This window comes from Elephantulus edwardii, unplaced genomic scaffold, assembly GCF_000299155.1.
Source record: "Elephantulus edwardii isolate Elephantulus edwardi_28Jun2011 unplaced genomic scaffold, EleEdw1.0 scaffold00030, whole genome shotgun sequence".
NCBI classification, from domain to species: Eukaryota; Metazoa; Chordata; class Mammalia; order Macroscelidea; family Macroscelididae; genus Elephantulus; species Elephantulus edwardii.
The window spans coordinates 4,021,305-4,045,399 of NW_006399780.1; the positions used below are offsets into that span (position 1 = coordinate 4,021,305).

Sequence of the window (24,095 nt, forward strand, 5' to 3'; positions counted from 1 at the left end):
ATATGAGTAGTTGGTGGTCTGTTCCACAATCAGCTCCTGGCCTAGTTTTCACAGCTGATATTGAGCTTCTCCAGCGGTTCTTTCCACAGATGTAATCGATCTGATTCCTATGCATACCATCTGGTGAAATCCATGTATATAACCTGCGTTTATGTCTCTTAAAAAAACGTATTTACTATGAATGAGTCATTGTGCAAAATTCAGTCATTCTCTCTCCAGCTCCATTTCTGTCACTGAGTCCATGTTTTCCAACTACTGAATCTTCTCTGTTCCCAACTTTTGCATTCCAGTCACCCATTATTATCAATGCATCTTGATTGCATGCTCCGATTGTAAGAGTTGGTAAAAATCTTCTATATCCTCTTCCTTGGCTCTGGTTGTTGGTGCATATATCTGAATGATAGTGGTATTCACTGGACTTCCTTGTATGTGTATGAATACTATCCTGTCACTCACAATATTGTACTTCAAGATCGATCTAGCAATGACTTTTTTAACTATGAAAGCAACTCCATTTTTTCTTACCTTTTTACCTCCAGAATAGCTAGCAATTATATCTGTTAGTCTAGAACTGATTCTGCAATCAAGGTGTTTTCAGCTAAAGCATCTACTTTTTTATAACTAACAGTATTCAGTGAAAATCTGTTGCAGTTGTCAGGATGGAGTACAATGGTGTTTCAATGAGCCAGCAATGTAAAGCAAAGCTATTCTTACTTAAGTGGTATATTGCCTTGAAAGCTCAAAGATTTTTCACTAAAAGAGAAGGTAGCACTTGTGTGTGCCAGGGAGCATCTTTTAATAAATGTTCATGTCTTCACCTCTTTTATGCTTTTATTTTATCATGTATTAGTGTTTTTCTTTCTTTTCATCTGGAAAAGAAAATAATTTTATCTTGAGAGATGAGAAGCATGCATTTGGAATACAGGTACATTTGAAGTAATTGGTGTATTACTCGAAGGGTTTTTTCCCCCTCATTGTTCATTAATACAAAGGATAATTTAAATATTTTGTTCTGCATAAATATGTACCACTTTCTGAAATAATTTTATGAGGGAGCTCTGGTGGCCTAGTGGCAAGAAACTGTACTGCAACCCCAAAGGTGCCCAGTTTGAATCCACCAGTTGCTCTGCTGGAGAAAGAAGGGCTGTCTCCTCCTGTGCCAGTCGGATCAGATTCAACAGCACAGAAGTTAAAAAAAACTTTAAGAAAATAAAAAAAGTTTATGTTCAGCTCCCAGCAGTTTGGCAAATTTTAACACACCTTGTGGATCAACCGTGCCCTTTGATTTATTATTATGCCTTACTCTTTCCTATCACAAGATTATTCTATTCTGTGTTTTCTTTACCAAAGAGAAGGTAGAAGAAATAGGAGGAAGAATACTCAGAGGACAATATTTTTTCATGGATCATAACTTTTCAGTGATATTCCTAGGTTTGCAAGAATAAAATAGATGTTTTCAGTTAATTCTGACTTTACATGGAGACTGTTGTTGTTGTTGTTGTTGTTCCATTGAGTCAGAACCAATCTATAGCTGACCCTCTGGCAGGTTTTCAGGGGCAGTTTTAATCACACTGGACAACATTGCCCATCTATCTCCTATCAGCAATTGGTGGATTTGCACTTTAAGACTTTAGGATTGAAGTGAGGATTCTTACCACTAGGCCACCAGAGCTCCCTTTAAATGTTTACAGGTCTGTTGAAATACCCTTTACATAGTCTCCGTGCCTGCATTCTGCTTTTTTTTTTAATCAACCCATAATTTTTGAAAGTAATTTAGAGTATTTCTCATATTGTAATTGAATTTTTTTCCATATTCTAGGAGACATTTATCTGTTTTGCAAAGGAGCAGATTCTTCAATATTTCCCAGAGTAATAGAAGGCAAAGTTGACCAAATTCGATCCAGAGTGGAGCGCAATGCAGTGGTAAGATGAGGGGATGTTGAGCTTATTGAAGTTTAACTTGTTCTCCTGTGTAGTGAAGGAACTTTCACATTGTAAAAATTGCACTAGCTAAGAATATTACATTGCATTCCTTAAGAGATACATTTGGATTCAGAATGTATCATATATAAAAAAATTATTTATTGATTTTTCTTAATATATACTATTACTCCTACATCTGGCAAATTCAGCACTTACTATTCATATTTCATAGTTTCATTGAAGCAGGTAATTATCTTACATGATAGATTTTGGAAGGGTGGAGATTTAGACACATTTGCGGTTATTGTTTTCAAGCAAAAAGATCTTTAATGAATTCCTAGTGATTAGTATAAAAACAGATTAGCATTTTGCATCTGTCGGAATTCACTTTTACTTTCATATTTTATTTTCAAGCATTCCATTGAGTCTGTAACTTTAGTAATATGATTAAATCTGTCACCAAATGGGAGCTTTCAATTCCCTTAGCTCTTGCTTCCTTCCTTTTTGTAGATGGTGGAGCCACACAGTTCTCTAATACAAGGTCTACACTCCCTCTCTTCCAAATGAGACTCCCAAAAGGCCATGTGATTGTGTACATCTTACCAGAAAAATCCTTTCTCTTGTTTTCATAGCTTCTTTCTCCCATGGTTTTTGAGTTCTAGCCTTCAGTGTACACTTTTCTTATAATAACCAAGGATATCTTCTTCAGGGGTCCTCACCTTCATTCTATCGTAGGGTAGCTCACCACACATTGCTTTCATCATATTTTCAGGACAAGGACAAACTACCTACTATGTTCTCCTTGGGTTTAAAGTAATCCTGGTTTAAATGTTATACAGCACAAAATTGAACAGTTTTAAAGAATTACTGTAAACCAAATATAGTTGAGCCAAGTTAATCTTGGTATAAAAGTTATGAATATTGAAAAGTAATTTTATGTATATAGCTTTTATTATTGCTGAATATTTAAATATTGTTGAATTAAGAATTTCTCTTGACTGGCAAAGGCCCCCTTTTATCATAATACTTATAGCATCTGTTACGGTCTTAAATTTTATTAATTTTTTTTAAACGTAGGTTATTATTGTGTGATAATGGGACCAATTGGAGCTTCAGGGAAAGTTTTCTTTGTGAGGGAAGTTACTATTAAAACAGCAAGTAACTCCTTGTGGTCCAATAAAGTGGCTGCTATTGACCTAATAGCTAAATGAATATGCTGTGTCATTGTTGGTTCCATTAAGTTAGAACTGACTGGTAGCTGACCCTCCAGCAGGTTTTCAGAGGCAGTAAACTGCACAAGAGAAATTTCTTTTCCTTCTCCTGTACAGCTTTGAACAGTGTGCCTTTGGGATCACAGCACAGCTTATTACCACTAGGTTATATATTGTAACAATAAGTCATTAATTTCCCCTCTCCACAGAAGTGAGCAAGCTGTTAGTACAGGAGTTTAAAGACTTCTTATAAGTACCATAATGTGTGGGTGTGTGTACAAAAATGTGTGAGTCCATTTATACACAGTGAATCAGTGAATATACACAATGAAAGGCTAAGACATCATTTAGGAGAGTGTGATTATATTTCTCAAGAAGGACATCTTTGATTCTTTTTTTTTCCCCCCTTGATTCTGAGTTAACGGTCTGAGCTTGTTTTCCACTGGATGGCAAGACTGGATAGCCTTGGCACATTTATAACATATGGGCCAAATATGGTAGGAGCTTGCCGGAAGTAGCCATGCCACAATAGTAAAGAGGTAGTACTGACCAGAACTTGATGCATTCCGTTGCTCTGTTCGTTATTCTTTTTACCACTCCCATTCTTAGAGAAAAGTCATTTCTGAACTAAAGGAAGTTAGTGAGACTAAACTGCAACCTTTTATAGTCTGTCTAAACAGCTTCCAGATTCTCACATTCAGTATTTCTTAATATTTTATACAATATTGTTAGTCCCCTAAAATAGAAGCTTTTGCAAAAACAGGTACAGGCAGCATAAATTCTAAGCATGACAATTCATTATATATTATGTTCATTATATATTATCTATTTCCACATAACTAATACCAAACTTTTCTTTCATCTTTTTAGAAATAATTTTTACTTTCTAACATGGAAAATTCCTTTTGACATCTGCCTAATAATAGCATTTTAAGGGAAGAAAGGCTCTTTCTTGCCATAAAAATCTTTTCTCAATCTTAGAAATCTGATATTGCTGCTCATTAAGGAAGAGAAAAATCATATTCTTGTCACTGTTACTTCATTAATTAATACCAGGCTTATTTCTTCTCCCAACTCTAGAACCCAAAAATAGTATGACATTTAATAAAACATTATTGTTTCTTCTGAAAGGAATGTATTATGTTGCTTTTAACTATTTCCATAAACCTACTAGTGCAAGAAGCTGCTCTTAATTCTAAAAATTCAAGTGAATGCACTGAGGATTTGGTACCCTTTAATTATTAGAAACATTCTCAAAGGGTATATCCTTTCATAGGTCCGAGTATCTTGATAATTTTTGTTTAAAATAACACCATTGTTATTGTGTTGTGTTGTGTCAACTTAATTCTAACTCATAGTGACTTATCAGACAAAATAGAACTACTCCATGTGGTTTCCAAGACTATATAACCTTTATGAGAATAGATAATCAGACCTTTTCTTTTATGAAATGGTTGGTAGGTTTGAACCATTGACATTTTGGCAGAGTGCTTAACTGTTACTTCATCCAGGCTTCTTGGTAGATGTAAACACATGTGAAAGCATGACTACAATCAGAATCACAAATATAGCCATCTCCCCAAAAGGGTGAGCCTTGTTTATCTCTTCCCCTTCACCCCCATACTCACAGGGAGCCAGGAGTCTGCTTTCTGTCTTTATGTATATTACATTAGCATTTTATTGCTGTCAGGTTGAAGTAATTTGTATATGACCCTCCAGTGAGTTTTCAAGAGGCTATAAATAACTCAAGAGGAGTTTGCCCATATTTCTCCTGAGGAGCCTATAGAAGATTCAAATCACCAGAGCACTAGTTTTGGATTAGCCTTTAAACTGAGTATAGGGAGCACTGGTGGCCTATTAGCAAGAAGCTTTGCTGCAGTCCTGAAGGCATGGATTCAAATTCACCAGCTGCTGCACAGGAGAAGGATGGGCAGTCTCCTCTTGTGCAATTTCATTGTCTCTGAAAGCCCTCGGTAGGGTCAGCTATGAGTCAGTTCTAACTCGATGTATGCAACAACCTTCTGTCTTATATAAGTATCTCTTGTGGTAAACTTGTTATAGAAGTCTATTAACTGAAAGTTTAGCTAAAAACACTTACACAGTAGCTCCACAAGAGAAAGACTTGGCAGTCTACCACCATAAAAAATACAAGCCAAGACAACCCTACAGGGTAATCCTACTCTGTCCTATTAGTCACTGTACTTGACATCGCCCAGTAACAGCGGAGTTTTATGTGAATGGAATGACAGAATGCTCACCATTTTATCTGATTTTTTCAACTACTTGCAATTATTTTATATACTTCCACATTTTTATAAGTACCAATAGTTTATTCCTGTAGTAGATACAGAAGAATGAAAATCCCAGAACACTTAATTGTCCTCTTGTGAAACCTTTACCTAGACCAAGAAGTTGTTGTCTGAACAGAACAAGGTAATACTGCTTGGTTTAAAATTAAGAAAGGTGTGTTTCAGAATTGTATCCTTCTCCGTATCTACTCAAACTGTGTACTGAGCAACTCATTTGAGTAGTTGCATTGATAAAAATATAAGGACCCATGCATTCAAGCAATGCAAAATGAGATCAGTCCATTCAGTCCTCTTCTCCAGCACCACAGCTCAAAGGCATCAATTCTTCTGTCATCCTTATTCATTAATAAGTTCTCAGATGCATAGCAAATGATTGGAAAGACCATGGCCTGAATCAAGGATGCTTCAGTCTTCAAACTGGTATTATTGTTCCTTAATAATTTGGAGAGATCCATGAGTGCAGATTTATCCCAGTGCCGTACATCTCCTAATCTCCTAACTGTTGCTACCAAAGGTGTTGACTGTGGATCCAAGTAAGAAGAAATAGCTTATAGTTTCAATCTTTTCTCCATCTATCAAGATGTTGCCTATTGGTCCAGTGGTAAGAATTTTTGTTTTCTTGAGATGCAATCCATACTGAAGGCTATATCCTTTAATTTTCTGCAATAAGTATTTCAAGACCTACAAGCAAGGTTATGTTACCTGCGTAACGACTTCTGTACCTAGACCAAGAGGCTGTTGTCCAAACAGAGCAAGGGAACACGTCAAGGTTTAAAAGAAAGAAAGGCATGTGCCAGAGTTGTATCCTCTTTTCATACCTATCCTTTGTATCCTGAGCAAATTATTAAAGAAGTTGGATTCTGTGAAGAATTTGGTTTTCTTCTTATGCATTAGGGCTGTATCCTTTCGCCATACCATTCAATCTTTATGCTGAGCAGTTAATTCCAAAACCTGAACTGTATAAAGAAAATAACGTCAGGATTAGTTGAAGATTCACCAACAACCTCCACCAAGTATAATCTCAGAGACCAAAGATTTACCTTCAATATGTATCACATTTCAACATAAAGACAACAAAAATTTGCACAAGTGGACCATTAAGCAACATCATGATAAAGGCAGAAAAGATTGATATTATCAATGATTTCTTTTTACTTGGCTCTACAGTTATACCCATAGAAGCAGCAATCAAGAAATCAAATGACATATTGCATTAGCTGAATGCTGCCAGTGGTCTTGTTAAAGTGCTAATGATCAGTGTTGTCATTTTAAAGTCTATAAAGTGTTCCTGGCCCAAGTCATATATATAATTTTCTGAGATAGACTATTTTTTCCATTTGCGTAAAATGTGTTCTCACTTGATCACTGAAGTTTTTGGAGTTTTGTTTTGTTTTGTTTTTTATGATAGATACATTAAAAATGGGCCAATGGGCAACATCTTGATAGTTGGAGAAAAGATTAAAATTGTCAATATTTTAATTTTGCTTGGATCCACCACCAGTGGCCATGGTAACAGTAGTCACCAAATTGAAACATGTTGCATTGGGAATATCTGCTGTCAAGGGCCTCTCCAAAGTGTTAAAGAGCAATGACATCAGTTTAAAAGCTAAGGTGCACCTGAACCAAGCATAGTCTTTTTCATTGCTTCTATGGATTTAGACATTGGCCAGTGAATAAGGATGATGGAGGAAGAATCTATGCCTTTCACTTGTGGTGTTAGAAAAGAGTACTAAATATTTCATGGATGGCAAGAGAACACAATCAACTCTCAGACAGAGTGCAACCAAGTTGTTTTTGGAGGTACAGATGGTGAAGCTTCATCTCACATACTTAGACCATGTTGTTAGGAGGAACCAGTGCTTGACAAAGGGCACCATGCTTGTTGAAAAGGTGAAGCCCCAGAGAAAGAGAGAAAGGTTTTCAATGAGGTAGATTGATACAGTAACTGTAACAGCACTCAAGTGTATCAGAGATGTTGAGGATGGCACAAAATAGGACAGGGCTCGGATCTGTTGTTTGTAAGGTCACTGTAAGTTGTAGTTGACTCACTGGCACATGCCACCACCACCAACTTTAAAAAGCTTTGTTACAAGGTACGGGAAGGTAATTGTAGCATCTTTGTGATCTCAGTATTAGCATATGTTGATTGTCTTCTAGTTCATGTTAACATTTTTACTGGATGTTGCTATGATAAGTGTTTTTCAAGTGAAACCTTGTTACTTTGAGTATTATATTAAAAGACTCTTGTCTTTATATCTTCTTCATTTCACATCTTCACATAATGCTTTCTCAGCAGAGGCATACGCCACCTTGTTACTGTCAATGGAAAATGAAAGTTCTAGTTTTTCCTACTCAGTACCATTGACCCTTATAGGGGTTGGCACATTGGAGGTTGGGACTTTTCATGACTTCTGAGCAGAGGAAGTCATTCTAGCTCTTTCCTGGGCCTCTGCTTACAAGTCCTGTGTTAGCAAGTCCTGGAGGAGTCCATTTTTTACTGTTCCCCATTTTTTACTGGCACCATATAGAACTGTCCTGTCCACGTGGAGAGGCGGTAGTGGTGGCGGCAGGTGTGTGTAGGTGTTGATTTCTTCATTGTAACTGGCACGTTTAGGGTCTCTATTCATTTTGTTGACAGGGTTAGAGATGGTATCACCGATTCTTGTTTGGCTGGAAGAGAACAGTTAATATCTAAAGGAGTTTATGTGGGTGGGACTTTTCTTATTTGTGCCCAGTGGTATTTCTGAGTGCTGGCTCCTCTTTCACTTACTCTAAGACATATGAGATAAAAAACAAATTCAGAGATTTCGTTTTCCTGTTGTTCTTCACATTCTAAGATTTCTAGCCAATCCTTCTCTTTACCTTTCGAGTCTTCTTTAGTTTTTATATAATGTCAAGGTTTTTAATAGTACTTCTACCAGCAGCAATTTAGAGCACCACTTCATCTTTCCACAATGGCATATTCCCCATTTGCTTTTAAAAAACAAAGAACTATTTCTTTCTTAAAGCTTCCGCTTATCATTCATATAAACTTTAATTCAGGCACAGCTTTGAATTCTAATAAAATCCTGCTCTTGTCAAGTAATTTTTGTAGCCTGGAAATGAAGTCATATATCATATAGATTTTATATCCTTGGAAAGCCAGGGAATTTGTTCTGAAATACATATTTATGACTCTAATCTATAACTTAGTCAGCTATGGGTCCTCAAATCTACTTTTAACCTCTTATCCTTCAGGAAAAGTCACTGAGGTTTTATTACCAGAGATTTAATGATGAAGTAAGACACAATTCCCAGGAATCTTGTCTAATGAAAGAGACAGATGACCAAATAGGAAATCACAATGCAGCATACTAAATTAAGGAAGGAACAAGAGAAGTACCTGAGAGGCCTCTTTCTGTTTTAATATTTAATTGCGAAGGAAAATATGCCTTCTTCCTTTAGGTCTGTTGGCCTTTGCTTGCTCTTCCTTGACCAAGAAAAAATGTAAGAGAAATTTTAGTGTTTATAGAGAGTATAATTTGGAAGATTTCTAGAATGTTGCTTTTATTTCTGCTCCTTTAGACACCATTTATTCTTCCTAAATTCCAAAAGTTCATGAACAGTAATTATTATTATTCTTATGTGCCATCAAGTCGCTTGCGACTCATAGTGAGCCTGTGTACAAGAACCCTAAATGCCGTTCTATCCTGTGCCAACCTAGCCATCTCAAACACACTCATTCCCACCTTCAGTTACAGAATTGATCCATCTCATCGAAGGTCTTCCTCTCCTTCGCCACACCTCCACTCTGCCAACCATGATGTCCCTCTCCAAGGACCAGTCCCTCCTTGCAGCATGCCCAAAGTATGTGAGATGAAGCTTCAGAATCCTTGACTCCAAGGAGCATTCCGGCTTCACCCTTCCTGGGGCAAACCTGTTTGTTCTCCTAGCAGTCCATGGTATATTCAACACTCTTCTCCAGCACCACAGCTCAAAGGCATTGATTCTCTTTCTATCAACCCTATTCACTGTCCAACTCTCTGATGCATAGCACGTAGTTGTGAAGATTATAGCCTGGATCAGGCACACCTTAGTCTCCAGCCTGACATCGTTGCTCTTCAGTACTCTTGAGGTCCCTCATAGCTGACTTTCCCAATGCAATTTGTCTCTTGATTTCTTGGCTGCTGTTACCAAGAGTGTTGACTGTGTAGCCAAGTAAACTAAAACTGTAAACTATCTAAATCTCTTCATCATCCATACTGATGCTGCCAATTGGCCCAGTGGTGAGTATCTTTGTTTGTTTTTATGTTGAGCTTCACTCCATATAGGAGGCTGCAGTCCTTGACCTTCTGCAGCAGGCACTTCAGGTCCTCCTCAGTTTCAGCAAGCAGGGTTGTATCATCTGCATAACGCAGATTGTTGATGACTCTTCCATCAATCCTGATGCCACATTCCTCCTCATACAGCCCAGTGTCTCGGATGGTCTGTTTTGCATACAGATTGAAAAGGTATGGAGACAGAATACATCCCTGACGAACCCCCTTCTTGATTTTGAACCATGTAGTTAGTGTCTCCTTGCTCTGTTCTGACAACTGCCTCTTAGTCCAAGTAAAGGTTTTGCATTAGCACAATCAGATGTTCTGGGATTCCCATTCTTCTCAGCGTCAGCCACAGCTTGTTGTGATCCACACATTCAAAAATTTGCACAGTCAATGAAGCACACATAGACATTCTTCTGGTATTCTTTGCTTTCTGCCAAGATCCATCTAACATTAGCTGTAAAATCTCTAGTACCACAACCTCTTCTAAATCCAGCCTGCACATCTGGCAGTTCTCTGTTGACATATTGTTCCAAACGTTTTTGGATCATTTTCAGCAGAATCTTGGTTGCATGTGATGTTAATGATATTGTTCGATAATTTCCACACTCTGAACAATAATAGTTGTTCAAATAATGGTGATTGTGTTGTTCAAATAAATTTGCAAGTCTGAAAAAAATGTGACATTTTCTCTGAGAGTTGCAGAACACTTAAATGTTTATAATGATGAATTTGAAAAAGCCACATTCTCCAGAATTACTAGTACTACTTAAGAAGCTTTTGGTTCTTTTCAAGTTATTAAGAATATTCGGGGATGAATAAACCAAGCAGAATGCAAAGTAAAATAATAAATATGTCCTCATATTAGAAACATTTGTGTTAGAATTAATATCTAATGGCAAAATAAGTCAAGATAAAGAAGGTTTATTTCATCTTGATTAGAATGCAGTTTCTATTGATAGGAATTTAAGCTTTAAAGTTCCCTGGGTATGGTCTCTTTAGTCTCTCAAATAGTGAGTCTTCTTTATTTACGTTTTGTAAGTTATTGTAATTTTTTTCTCTGTAGCATGTGAGGTGACATCCAGAATTATGTTTCACAGTGAAGAATTTTGTTATTCTTAGACCCTCACTTAACTTTTTTGTGCACTCAATAATTTTATAAATAATGTAGCACATTTTCTTTACTAAGTACTAAATATAAAAAATACATTATCATTTCCCTTGTAAATCATATGATGTTAGAAAGATTACTTGATAATTACTGTAAAATTGCAAATAAAGACATGTTCATTGAACTCTTTATTTACCTAAATAAAAGACCAAAGTTCATCATTTGGTTGCTGACCTCAGTTTGTATTGTTTATTCTTGTGCTTACTAGTCTGAAAAATGTTATAATCCGTAATGATCATCCATATTTCATGTGGATGTGAATAATTCAGCTGTAAATGACTAATTCATATGAATGTTGACTGGCCTTTATTTCTTTGATTTGTCATTCTAATAAAGGAGATGAGATAATGAGAATGCTGTTTAAAAATACTATTTCCATGAGTTACTCTTTCAGTTCATGTTAAGTGTTACAATTTAATTTATAGGAGGGACTCCGAACTTTATGTGTTGCCTATAAAAGACTCATTCCAGAAGAATATGAAGGTGTTTGTAAACTGCTGCAGGCTGCTAACGTGGCACTTCAAGATCGAGAGAAAAAACTAGCAGAAGCATATGAGCAAATAGAGAAGGACCTTATTCTGCTTGGTGCTACTGCTGTTGAGGATCGGTAAAGTAATACTTTCTTCCTTGTCTTCAGGAACAAAAGATGACGAAATACTGCAATCCATGGGATTATATGACGGAAACTTTAGAAGAGAATGTTGTCGACTGCAGCTAATGCTTGGCAACAAAACAAAATCCACTGCCTTAAAGTTAATTCAAACTCATGGCCACTCTCTCTAGGGTTTCTGAGGCTGAAAATCTTTACTGGAGTAAACAGCTTATTCTTCTATTAACTGTATTTGAGACACTGACATGCCAAAGATGCTTGACATTTTTGTTAGCATTACCTACTGTGTCATCAGGGTGTCATTCTACTATAAAAATTTTGGGAAAGTGTCAGGTACTTTATTACAAAATCATGAGCCAGCCATGTGGTCTTTTTTTTTTCTAAATTATTTTCTTTATTATTATTATTAATTTAATGAAAATTTAGAGACTTTGCGTTTCCATTCATTCATTGTTACAGTTTTCTCCCTGTCCCCCCACCCCAGAACACTCTTCTCTTTGAAAAGTAAAAGAAAAGTTCTGCCATTGTTTTAGAATCCCTCTCCCCAGGTCCACTCCACTATGCAGCCTTTGTTCTGGTCTCCTGTCATGACAATAATACCTAATCACATATCCGCTTTAAACCGTATTCTCCCTCATCTGTTTCAATGCAGTATACATTATTTATCACATCTTTCTCAGTCTCCCCCTGTGTCAGTCCTGTTTTACAACAGTGACACTATGCAGTATTTGTCCCTTTGTTACTGAGATATTTCACTCGGCATAGTGCCCTCCAGGGTCACCCACTTTGAATAATATTGCATGAGTTCCTTGTTTTTCAATGCAGTATAGTATTGCATTGTGTGACTATGCCACAGCTTCTCTATCCATTCGTTTGTTGATGGGCACTTAGGTTGTTTCCAACTCCTTGCTATTGTGAACAAAACCACGGTAATAAACATGGGTGCAGGTGCTTTTTAATATAGAGGGAAGGGAAGTTTTGTGACCTGTATTTATGCTTTCGCTTTCCTTTGAACTTCCTTTAGGCTCCAGGAAAAAGCTGCTGATACTATTGAAGCTCTACAGAAAGCTGGCATCAAAGTTTGGGTTTTAACCGGAGACAAAATGGAGACTGCAGCAGCCACCTGCTATGCGTGCAAACTTTTTAGGAGAAATACACAGCTGCTTGAGCTAACCACCAAGAAAATTGAAGAACAGAGTTTACATGATGTTCTGTTTGAGCTGAGCAAGACTGTTCTGCGTTATAGTGGCAGCCTAACAAGAGACAACTTCTCAGGGTAGGTGGCTTCTCCGCTCACTCGCCACAGGAAAAAGCTTTTCACATAAATTTAGATGCATTTGGCAGAAAGGAATCCATGAGATTAAGCTCTGTTTTAAAAATGGCTATTAGGATCCATTTACATTTCCCATGTTCTTATTTTTTAAAAAATTTCATTGTCTAATCATTTACTTTAGAGAATTGTCCTAAGTCCAGGGTAACAGGGACTTTTAAAAATTTTCTTAATATTAGTCTGTTCTCCATAGTTTGTATATCAAACTCTATGTGAAATGTAACTCTGTGTATGTAAGTTTATATATAAAAATATCTACATTCCCCTAGTTATGTTTTTTTTTTAATATTATGTTCAGCTGTACTAAGTCAAAATTTAGAGAATTTAAATTTACTACCTCTGTTTGCAAGGCCATAGAACCTCATTATCCCTACCGAGAATGTGTTTGAGAACCTGGGCATGACTATCACTACTTTGGTTGGAGTAAATAGTGAGAACAAAAAGACTGAGGGTTTTTTGTTTTGTTCCCCTCTACTTATTTTCTTTCTTTCTCCTCGTCCCCCAACTCCCAGGGCTAAGCAATAGAGATGAAAATACTAGGGAAAGGTACTCTCTATTTTCTTTATGTATCTGTCATACCTTATTATGTACCTTGCAACAAATTAATTTCTTTTCATTAATTATTATTTTTTTTTATTTTCTCCCTCTCCCTCAATTCTCACCTCTATTAATCCTTTCTGTGTGAACCATTTTTGGTTTCTTTATACTACAGTTTCTTGTACCATAATTGTCCTTTTGTGACTGACTTATGTTAATGAATTTAATTTGCTCCATTTTGTACAATAAGATGAGCTGTTTTTAATAAAGTAGAAAATGGCTTTTGCATTCTTTCTGTAGCTTTTTGTGTATGTGTGTGTTTGTTTTGGTTATTAGGTCCATCAAGTTGACTACACAGACCAAAACCTTATACTACCCTGAGCCATCCCCATAGACTCCACCACGCACAGGCCCATTGTTGTAGTAACTTTGTGAATCTATCTCCTTCAAAGTCATTTTCTCTTTTGCTGACATTTTACTTTTCCCAATCTTTTTCTTAGAACTGGTAATCCTGACATGTCCAAAGTATATGAGGTGAAGTTGCACCATCGTTGCTTGTAAGGAGCACCTTGGTTGCACTTTCTCCAAGAATGATTTGATTGATATTTTAGCAGTCTGTGGTATTTTCAGTTTGTGTATTTCAAATGAGATAATTCTCATCTACTTCCGAGCCAATTACAGAGTTCCACTGTACAGTCCTTAATTTGTAAAGTACCAGAAGAAGATAGAGTAATATTAATAATGTATAGATGGTTATCTGTAAAAACAGTGTGTTCCTAAGAGTTTTTCCTTGCCCGTAAGATATTCAGCATTGTATTCTAATACGTATTATCAATGTTGTCCTTGCTGATGCTAGATACATTATTTAAGATTAAGTTTTGTACTTTTATCATTGTAGGTAAAGCAGTAACAGCTCTCTGATCATATGCAAATTTTAAATTATTCATAAATAGTACAAAAACACTTTCCATCCTCTGATCTACAGAATGCCTTTAAGGAGAAGAACTGTTTGTAAACATTTTGAAACCTAGTAAAGAGAAATATTATGACTATGTTCTTAGCAATTGGGGTAATCTAAGCAGAATATCAAGGAGAGAGTAGCTAATGAAGGTAAAGACTGAATTAGCAAATGTAGGTAGGAAGTTCAAGAATATAGACTTCTTCAGAATACTAGATAATCTCTTTACATTGTTTCAAGATTACTGGAATTTATTATACAATAAATGCACAAGGAGTAGTGTGGTTTTACTAAGTCAAATAAGGATATTTAAATAAGACACAAGGGGGAAATGTAGTCAAAGATCTTATACATAGTACTAGAAAGATTACATTGATAAAACAAATGTTATTCCTTTTAATCTCTTAATCATGGATTTATAGAATTTGTAGCTATCCTGAGTAGTTTTTAAATCTTCTTAATTCTATAGATTTAACTGTTGTATAATCTAACAGACTTTCAACAGATATGCAAGACTATGGTTTAATTATTGATGGAGCCGCCTTGTCTTTAATAATGAAGCCCCGAGAAGATGGGAGTTCTGGCAACTATAGAGAACTCTTTCTTGAAATCTGCCGCAACTGTAGTGCAGTGCTCTGCTGTCGAATGGCACCTTTGCAGAAGGCCCAGGTCAGTGCTTTGTTCGATTTTAATTCGTACGGAAAATAAGTCATTAAGTCCTAGAAGTACTTCTTCAAAACCTGACAAAGTTTTCAGCCATTTTAAAAATAAAAGCACAACCTTTAAATGATAGAAATAACAAGATATCTCCCTTTTTTTATTGTGTTTATTGACAGGGATTCATAAATGTTGATCAAATCAAATTTATAAGCTTTCCAGGTCAAAGGCCCAAAGAGGTGCCTGACCTGCTCATCCAAAATAAATACATTTCCACAAAAATGCAAGTGAATCTGTACTAAACCACTGCTAACCATTTTGAAAAAGATTGCCAAGTTGTTGTTGTTGTTATGTGCCGTCGAGTCGCTTGCGACTCATAGCGACCCTATGTACAACAGCCCTAAACTCCGCTCTGTCCTGTGCCAATCGCATTGTCTCTGACACTCCCTTCCCGATTATCCCAGTCACCAAATCAATCCATCTCATAGAGATGGATAGAGTCTTCCCCTCCTGCGCTGTCCCTCCACCCTCCCAAGCATGATGTCCTTCTCCAAGGACCGGTCTCTCCTCACAACATATCCAAAGTATAGAGGGTCCTAAATGGACTGGGAGGAAAGTGTGGAACAAAACAAAAAATCATTAAAATGACTGAGTTTCCTGATAAGCTAGAGATTGGTGGCCTTCCCAAGACTATAGTCATCCTTTGAGACTGGAACTAAACTTACTCTTGTAGATCAGCTTTCTGCCAAACAAAAATTAGGCCAATAAATTAAATAATAACACTTTGTGGAAATAAACCTTAAGAGAGTAGAGTAGCCTAGGGATAGACCTCAGAAGTCAGAAAATGAGTGCACAGAAGGGTGAATGGAAACAAGAATCAACAACAATCACAGGGATTGCAAGAGCAGTGTTACAACTGTAGAGATTAAAATCAGTGTCATAAAAGGTGTATGAATGGTGGAATGGAGAACCAGTCTGCTCTTCACTTATTTATCACTATCAAAAATTTGGAAAAAAAAGAATATATGCTAAAGATGGATCAGAAGGAAACTAGTATTTATTGAAATCCTATTACATTTTAGTTACAGATTGGACCCTGGCAGATGCGTGATGTTATTTTGTTTTCCTAATTTTATAAATGAAGTATTAAAGGTATAGAATATTAGAATAATTTGCCTAAAATTTTTCAGTTAGAAAAGAGCAGAGTCAAATATTGATACCTACTTTCTCAGACTCCAAACCTGTGTTCTTCCTCTTCTGCTATAGTCTTGTAGGAAATCTGAAATGTTAATTTGTTGTTTTAAATATCTTTAGTAGTATTATAGATTTATATATATATATATAAATGTGAGTATGTTTCTGATGTCATTAAACGGAACTTTGTTAAACAGCATTTTAGAAACAGAACAGTTGATCTAATTGGATTTAATTGTTAAATCCATTCCATCTGAAACTAACTAACTTGTTCAGACAAAATACATCTTTCAGAAAACCTTTCATGTGTGACTTACAAGTGTGTGGGTTTTTTTCTTCTTTTAATTTTTTTTAAATTTTATACTGGTTTATTTAAAAAGTTTGTATACATTGTTTCTCACAATACGTTTTTCCCATTTCCTTCACCATCCTGCTTCCCTCCACCCATTACTCCCTGACCTTAGAATCTAGTACACAGCTATAGTAACCAAAACAGCATGTTTCAAAAGGAACTTAGACCAATGGAACAGACTTGAGGACTCAGAAATAGACCCAGCTATCCATGATCAATTAATACTTGACAAGGAAATAAAACCTATCAAATGGGAAAATGACAACCTCTTCAACCAAAAGTGCTGGCAAAACTGGATCTGCTACATGCAGAAAGATGAAACAGAATCCACATCTCACACCATACACAAAAATCAACTCAAGGTGGATCAGAGACCTGGAGGTAAAACCTAAATCCACAAAGTTCATCAGAGATAAACTGAGATCAAGTTTAGACAGCCTAAAACTGAATATAAACAGCCTGCCAAAACCAGCCAGAAATGTTCAATCTGGAGAGGATAAAGTTCATGACTGGGACTTTCTAAAGATTAATTGCCTGTGTACATCAAAAACATTTTCCAACAAAATGAGAAGAAAACATACCGACTTTGAAAAAAACATTTGGCAATTCCACTTCAGACAAGGGTCTTATATCAAAAGTTTATAGAATTTTACAGGGCCTCCACAAGAAAAAGACTGATAATACAACTAGAAAATGGGCATAAGACATGGAAAGACTTTTCACAGAGGAAGATATTCAAATGGCCCACAGACACAAGAAGAAATACTCAAAATCACTGGCAATAAGTGAGATGCAAATCAAAACCACAATGAGATATCATCTCACTCCAGTAGCAGTGGCAAAGTTTTAAGAGTTCAGCAAGAAAGAAATGTTGGAGAGGATGTGGCAAGATAGGAACTTTTATACACTGTTGGTGGGATTGTAAACTGGTACAACCACTCTGGAAGGCAGTTTGGCATTTCCTCATGGAAACAGCCCAGATGTCCAAACACAATAGAAGAAATTGAGAAATTATGGTACATTCATGGGATGGACTACTATGCAGTATGCAGGAGTAATGATTTTGTAAATTACTTCCTAACTTGGGAGGGGCTGGAGAGCATTATGTTAAGTGAACTGACTCAGTCCCATAAGGACAAATATTGTGTAAGACCATTATTGTAAAAGGAGTATGAGGATCCATGTGTGGTGCAGAGGGCTGAAGATGGGCATGGAGGGGGGCAAAAATCATAGGGTCTCACAATTTGTTGCATGGAGGAAGGCAGAAAGATCTGGTGTGAAAAAACAATGTATATGAACTGGTAAATAAACCAGTAGGCAATTTTTTAAAAAGTCTCACCTCTGGTGGTTAGAATCCACTAGCAGATCTGGAGGAAAGAGAACAGCACTCTCTTCCTATGTGTCTTACAGCCTTGAAAGCTCAACAGAGAGTCCTCTTGGAGTTGGTTCAGACTCCACAGAGGTGAGAGAAAGAGAAAGCGCAGTGTGCTCTGGAATTCCATCAGTCATTGTCAGATCAGCAAATCTACACCTTTATTATGATTTTTATTTTTTTAAAAATACAGTTTTCTTCCACTCTCTCTCTTAGATTCCAGATCAGATCTTTTTTTTCTTCTAAAAAACTCAACTTATTGCCACCTAGTTGGAATTGATTGACCCTCCAGCAGGTCTTCAAAGCCTTAAGTTGCATGAGTGGAGAAGACTATCTTTCTGTCTCAGAGCAGCTAGTGCATGTGAACCAAGGATCTTTGACTTGGCACTGCAAGTCTATCACTTGCCCACCAGAGCTCCCACTGATCAGATTAAAAGGTAGAACTAGTCAAGCACCTTCTTTTTCTGATCTCAGATGTTTGGAGAGGCAGTGGCTAATGTAAACTATTACTCCATTTAGACTAATTGTTTCCTTAAGTCTTTACATTTTTATTGTTTCCTTTTTTTTTTTTTACTTCTACATTTTTCTCTGTTTGCTCTAGTTACAACTTAAAATAGCGGTTCACTAGTTTTTAAGACCCCAGTTGAGACTCATCAAAATAGAATGTAGAAAATGTTCTTATGGACTATGCTCTATGCCCATTAACCCAAATATCTCTAATGTCTGTGGTCCTAACCCCTCAAACCCAGTGACTCACTCCAATAAAATGTTTCGTTGTAGTTAAGAAATTTGCATAACCTATATGCTATATTGTGTACCTGAATATATTTCTCCGTATATATAGAAATACCCCCTGCCAAACCTATACATGCTAATGGTTATGCAACTACTAAATGTCTCTATATTTGTATGTATGTTTCTTGTTTGCTGTTATAGTTAATATCTACCGCTTTGGACATGTTGCTAGGAGAGGCTATGCCTTGTAAAGGGACATTATACTTCGAACGCTAGAGAGAGTGTCAGCTAAAGAGAGGAAGATCCCACAACTAGATGGATTGACACGGGGACTGCAGCATTGAGCTAGATTATGCAGATGGAACCGGATAGGACAAGAGTTCAGGTCTCTTGCTCATGGGATTGTTATGTCATACTCGATGGCACTTAATAACATTTAGTATAGTAGAGTTTTTGATGTCCTGTTATTTCTGGTTGATACCCAGCTCTACTTCTTAGATTGTCTAAGTCTGGAAGCTCTGTTAAAAAACAGGTCACCCAGTACAACAAACTGACAGATGAGTGCTATACCCATAAGATCAGACAATAAAACAAGCAAACATAGAGATATCACATAAACTTGCATGCTGTGTGGCCTGGAACAGAGTATCTCTCTGCGCAGCAGAAGATTGGAAGTGGGATGTCCATTTAGGTCAGAATTTCCATTTGTTTTAGTGGTGACTAGAACCCTAAAATGTGAGCCATGTCACAGATGGCACCTTTTCTGGCTTAGCATGTGTTGAAGGATGGAAGACACAGCCTTTGACAGAGTTACTTCTGGTGTGTAAGTCAGCTAGTCCACCTTGGTAAGGACAGTGTCTGTACCATTGAGGGGATGAGTTCAGGCAAGGTACCCAGAGATGCCTGGCATAAAGAGAGCAGTCACTGCCAGTGCGGCATGTCCAAGTGTAGACTGATGTAGTCATGAAGTGTGTCAGATAAGGTGTCCAGTAAGAGGAAAGGCCCCAGTTGGAAAAGATGCCCTCACTAATCTGGAGGCTGATTGCAGACCAGGTGTGACACAGCCCACTGACTCAGGGAAGAATGGTCTGAGGGCTTCTGACTCCAGATAAAAGATAATTTCTACATTGTTAATACCTTTTTTAAAAAACCCAATAACAACAACAAAAATACAAAAAGCACTTATACACGTAGACCTCACCTGATGGTATGAACGAGAATCAGATTGACTATATCTCTGCAAAGAACAGATGGAGAAACTCAGTGTCAGCAATCAAAACAAGGCTGGGTGTAACTATGAAACAGACCATCAATTACCCATATGCAAGTTCAAATTGAAGCTGAAGAAAATTAAAACAGGTCCAGAAGGACCAAAATATACCTTGAGTCTATCTCAACAGAATTCAGAAACCATCTCAAAAATAGATTTGTTGCATTGAACACTAATGATCAAATACCACGTGAGTTATGGAATGGCATCAAGGATACCATCCACAAAGAAAGCAAAAGGCCATTATGACGCTTGGGTCAATGAAAAGACCACAATGAGTATCAGAAGGCACAATGAAATTGCACCAGAAGGTAGAGAAGCCAAAACAAGAGAAACGCCAAAGAAAGCTGAACAGAAAATTTCAAAGGCAGCTGCAGAAGACAAAGTACAGGAGTTAACCAACGTGTAATCCCTGTTTTCTAACAGTTTCTGCTGTGAAGCCATTTTTTGCCTTCTTTCAAGTTTTCTCCTTGTCTTTTACTTTCAGCATCTTTATTATGATTGTGGATCTCTTTGTCTTTATCATTATTGGAGTTTATTACGTTTCCTGGATATGTGTGCTAATGTTTTTCGGTACATTTGAGTATTTAACCATTGTTTTAAGTATATCTCTTCTTTCTTTCCTTCTGATATTCCTGTTGTGTGTATGTGTGTGTATTCAATGCCATTTTAAGCTACTCTGAGTCTGTTTATTTGCCCACTATTTTTTTTTACATATGTATGTTGCATAATACCTCTTCACTGACTCATGTGCAAGTTCACATTAACTAACTCTTGTCAGTTCAGCTATACTGCTGAGCCCCTGTTTGTGGATATTTTCATTTTGTTTTTTCTATTTTTTTCACCTCTAGAATTTTAACTAGATTCTCTTCTGTAATATCTAGCTCTTTAATGCTATTTTCCAGGAGCCAGCAAAAGGTCAACAGTTTGATCTTACCCAGCATTTCATCAGGAGAAAGGCCTGGGGCTCTATTCTTTAAAGACTAAAAAAAACACTAAAGACTAGAAGTAGCCCTATGGAGCACTTCTATTTGATCATAGATATTGCTGTGAATAGGAATAAGTTTGGTAATTCTTAATAACAAAAAGATTCTTTTATATGGTTATATGTGATTTGATGTTATTATAATCTTCAATTCTTAAATTAACTTTGCTTTAATTCTATGACTCTATTTATATAATCATTACCATAATCAATGCCAAACTTCTTTCCAGAGTGATTGTACCATTTTACTATCTCACTAAACAATGTATGAGAGTTCCTGTCTTTCCACATCCTCTCCAACATTTATTGTTTTTTATTGTCCTGTTAAACTTTGCTGCTGCTACAGGGATGAGATTGTGGTTTTGATTTGCATCTCTTATTGCCAAACTTTTTTTATTACTTTGCAGAACTACTAAATAGTCAAATAGTAAACCTTTAAAAATGGAGATAAATTGTACACTTAATTCTTTTTCAGATTGTTAAATTAATTAAATTTTCAAAAGAGCACCCTATTACTTTAGCAATTGGTGATGGCGCAAATGATGTCAGCATGATCCTGGAAGCACATGTGGGCATAGGTAAGCCATTTTTCTCATTATTCTTGCTTTCCTACACATCTTGATAACAAGTCACTTTTGTCCAGACAAGAAAGGGAAACAGCCAAAGAAAATGTCATAGAATTCACATAGAATACAGTCTGTAATTTTGTGCATTCAGGACTGGAAAATCCCATAAGAATATATTAACCCTTAAGGTATTATTAATGTTAAAAAACCCGATTTTACATGTATAGTAATAAGAAAGGATTTATTCAATAAGTGTATCCCCATCTTCTAGGTGTCATTGGGAAAGAAGGACGTCAGGCTGCGAGAAACAGTGACTATGCAATACCGAAATTTAAACACTTAAAGAAGATGCTGCTTGTTCATGGACATTTTTATTATATTAGAATATCTGAACTTGTGCAATACTTCTTTTATAAGGTAGGATGTGTTCTTTGCTTTGATCACTAGTTTTATGGCATACAACAGGCATGTTAAACCCACTACTAACAAGATGATTCTAACTCATGCCAACACTCCATAAGGCATGGAAGAGTGGAACTAAACCATTGTTAGGTTGCCTTGATGCTATAAGGAGTAACTTAATAACTATGCGTAGAAGTAACTGCCAGAAAGGAAGGGGGTAATCTATTACTACAAAAGGAAGCCCCTAGCACTTTTTTTCACATTAATGTGGAGCCAGTAAAACATAATCAGTGGAAAAATACTTGAGAAAGGAGCATTTTTCCCAATTCCTTTAAATTTCAGATTATTTCTTGTCCTCAAACCAATTTTGCAATTTTTTTCTTACTTACACTGACATTATGTTCTAGTTCTTTTTAACTTAACAAATTTTCTCTTTACAGTGTTCCCAGAGTGCCATAATATATTTTTGTATCTACTTTAAGTGCACTGAAAAAAAGAAAAATAAGTTTAAAGTACATTGTCTGCTATTATGTAGTTCATAGTAATTTTCTGGATCACTTTCCTTAAATAAATAACATTAAACTGAATCCTATGCAAGTAATGTATACCCTCTATAATCTGTCTTTGAATTAACATCCTTGTGACTTGTCTTTCAGAATGTCTGCTTCATTTTCCCTCAGTTTTTATACCAATTCTTCTGTGGATTTTCACAACAGGTCAGTTCTAATATTAGAGGCTTGCTGCGCCCTTACTTTCCTTCTGTCAGGCAGTAGTGAAAGAGTAGACTGTAGGCAGTATCTGCAGACAAGGCAGAATGCCTCTTCCTGCCTTTCTCGAGCTACATGTATTTTACCCAATTAGCAGAGTGGGGGTAACGAAACATGCTATAGGGCCAGATGTGGAGGGCCCTACACAGTTTCCCAGAGTCAGTAGACTCCCGATTTTCTAATGCTGAGAAATTTCCTAGACGCCATCCAGTCATGGATGTGGCTGAGTGAAACTTAACTGTCCCTTCAGAGCCCAGGATAAGACCAAGTTCAGCTTTCTGAACTGGATGGACAAAATGCAGTTCATTGTTGTTGTTAGGTGCATAACTCAGTTCTGACTTGTAGTGATCCTGTGTGTACAAAAGAAAGAAATGCTCCCCAGTCCTGCACCAAGTTCAGAGTCATTACAAAGAATAATTAAATAGTATGATTTCTTCAAATCATTGCTGTATGTGATTACTCTGTTATAGCCACTGTGTAAGTCCCATCTCACTGAGAGTCAGTTTAATCCAAACCAAACCCACAGCCATCTAGTCAGTTCTGACTAACCAAAAGATTAGTGGTTCAAATCCACTAGTCACCCTGCAAGAGGAATTTGGGGCAGTAAGCTTCAGTAAGATTTACAACCTAGGAAACAGTACAGGGCAATTTTAGTTTGTTGTTCATGGTCACTAATGGCAGTGAATTTTGGTTTGAATTATCACTGGACTCTGTTCTATTAAAGTCTGTTAAGTGGAGGTAATGTTAAACTATAGAAAATAATGGAGAAGCTGCTTTGGCATTTGCTACAAAAGCATGTCTTTCTGTTGTTCACTTACTTAGGCCGTTCTGCACAGATGTACAATGGGTAAACTACTGTTTTCTGAAAAGGACCTAGAATGGAGGGAAATGCGGTTTGCAAACAGTGATCAGAACTGCATGTCTCAGTGTTTTGTGCTGGAGTGGGTTGGCTCTCAGGGTTGGGACTTCTCTCAGTTGTCATTTTAATCCTGATTCTTTTTTGATGGCCTGGTGGGTAAGAGTTAAGCTGCCAATCCAAAGACAGGCAGTTCAAGTCCAGCAGCTGTTTTGTAATAAAGATGGAAAATCTTTTTAAAATGTACAGCCACTGAGAAGCTGCAGGAAGGCCAGCTGTGATGAGCCAGTGCCGACTAAACAGCACATGACAGCAGTTTATGTAAAGGAGCTCAGTGACACAGTCACTGCTAACCCATCGGGAACAGATTCGAATCCACCAGTGGCTGCTCAGGAGAAAGCGAGGCAGTCTCCTTTTTTTTTTTTTTCCCCGTTGATGCAAGGACCGGGAAAGCCATTTTTATTTTATTTTTTTCCCCAAACTCACTGTAAACCACAGTAACTTTGGTTAAAATAAAAAAGTCTTCTATGTAGGCAGAGCTTTGTCTTTTAAAATAGGGTGGGGACCTGAGGGGAGTAAGGTGAGGACA

At 36.8% G+C, this 24,095-nt stretch overlaps 1 protein-coding gene across 1 annotated transcript in view; it reads left to right on the plus strand.

Moving 5' to 3' along the window:
- ATP11A (ATPase, class VI, type 11A) overlaps nucleotides 1-24,095 on the plus strand; it is a 188,997-nt gene that overhangs the window by 138,180 nt on the left and 26,722 nt on the right. The window contains exons 16-22 of the mRNA XM_006883954.1: nucleotides 1,820-1,923; nucleotides 11,341-11,522; nucleotides 12,550-12,801; nucleotides 14,845-15,019; nucleotides 21,391-21,493; nucleotides 21,753-21,898; nucleotides 22,540-22,599. Of these exons, the coding sequence (XP_006884016.1) occupies nucleotides 1,820-1,923; nucleotides 11,341-11,522; nucleotides 12,550-12,801; nucleotides 14,845-15,019; nucleotides 21,391-21,493; nucleotides 21,753-21,898; nucleotides 22,540-22,599 (1,022 nt within the window). The remainder of the gene's footprint in view (nucleotides 1-1,819; nucleotides 1,924-11,340; nucleotides 11,523-12,549; nucleotides 12,802-14,844; nucleotides 15,020-21,390; nucleotides 21,494-21,752; nucleotides 21,899-22,539; nucleotides 22,600-24,095) is intronic.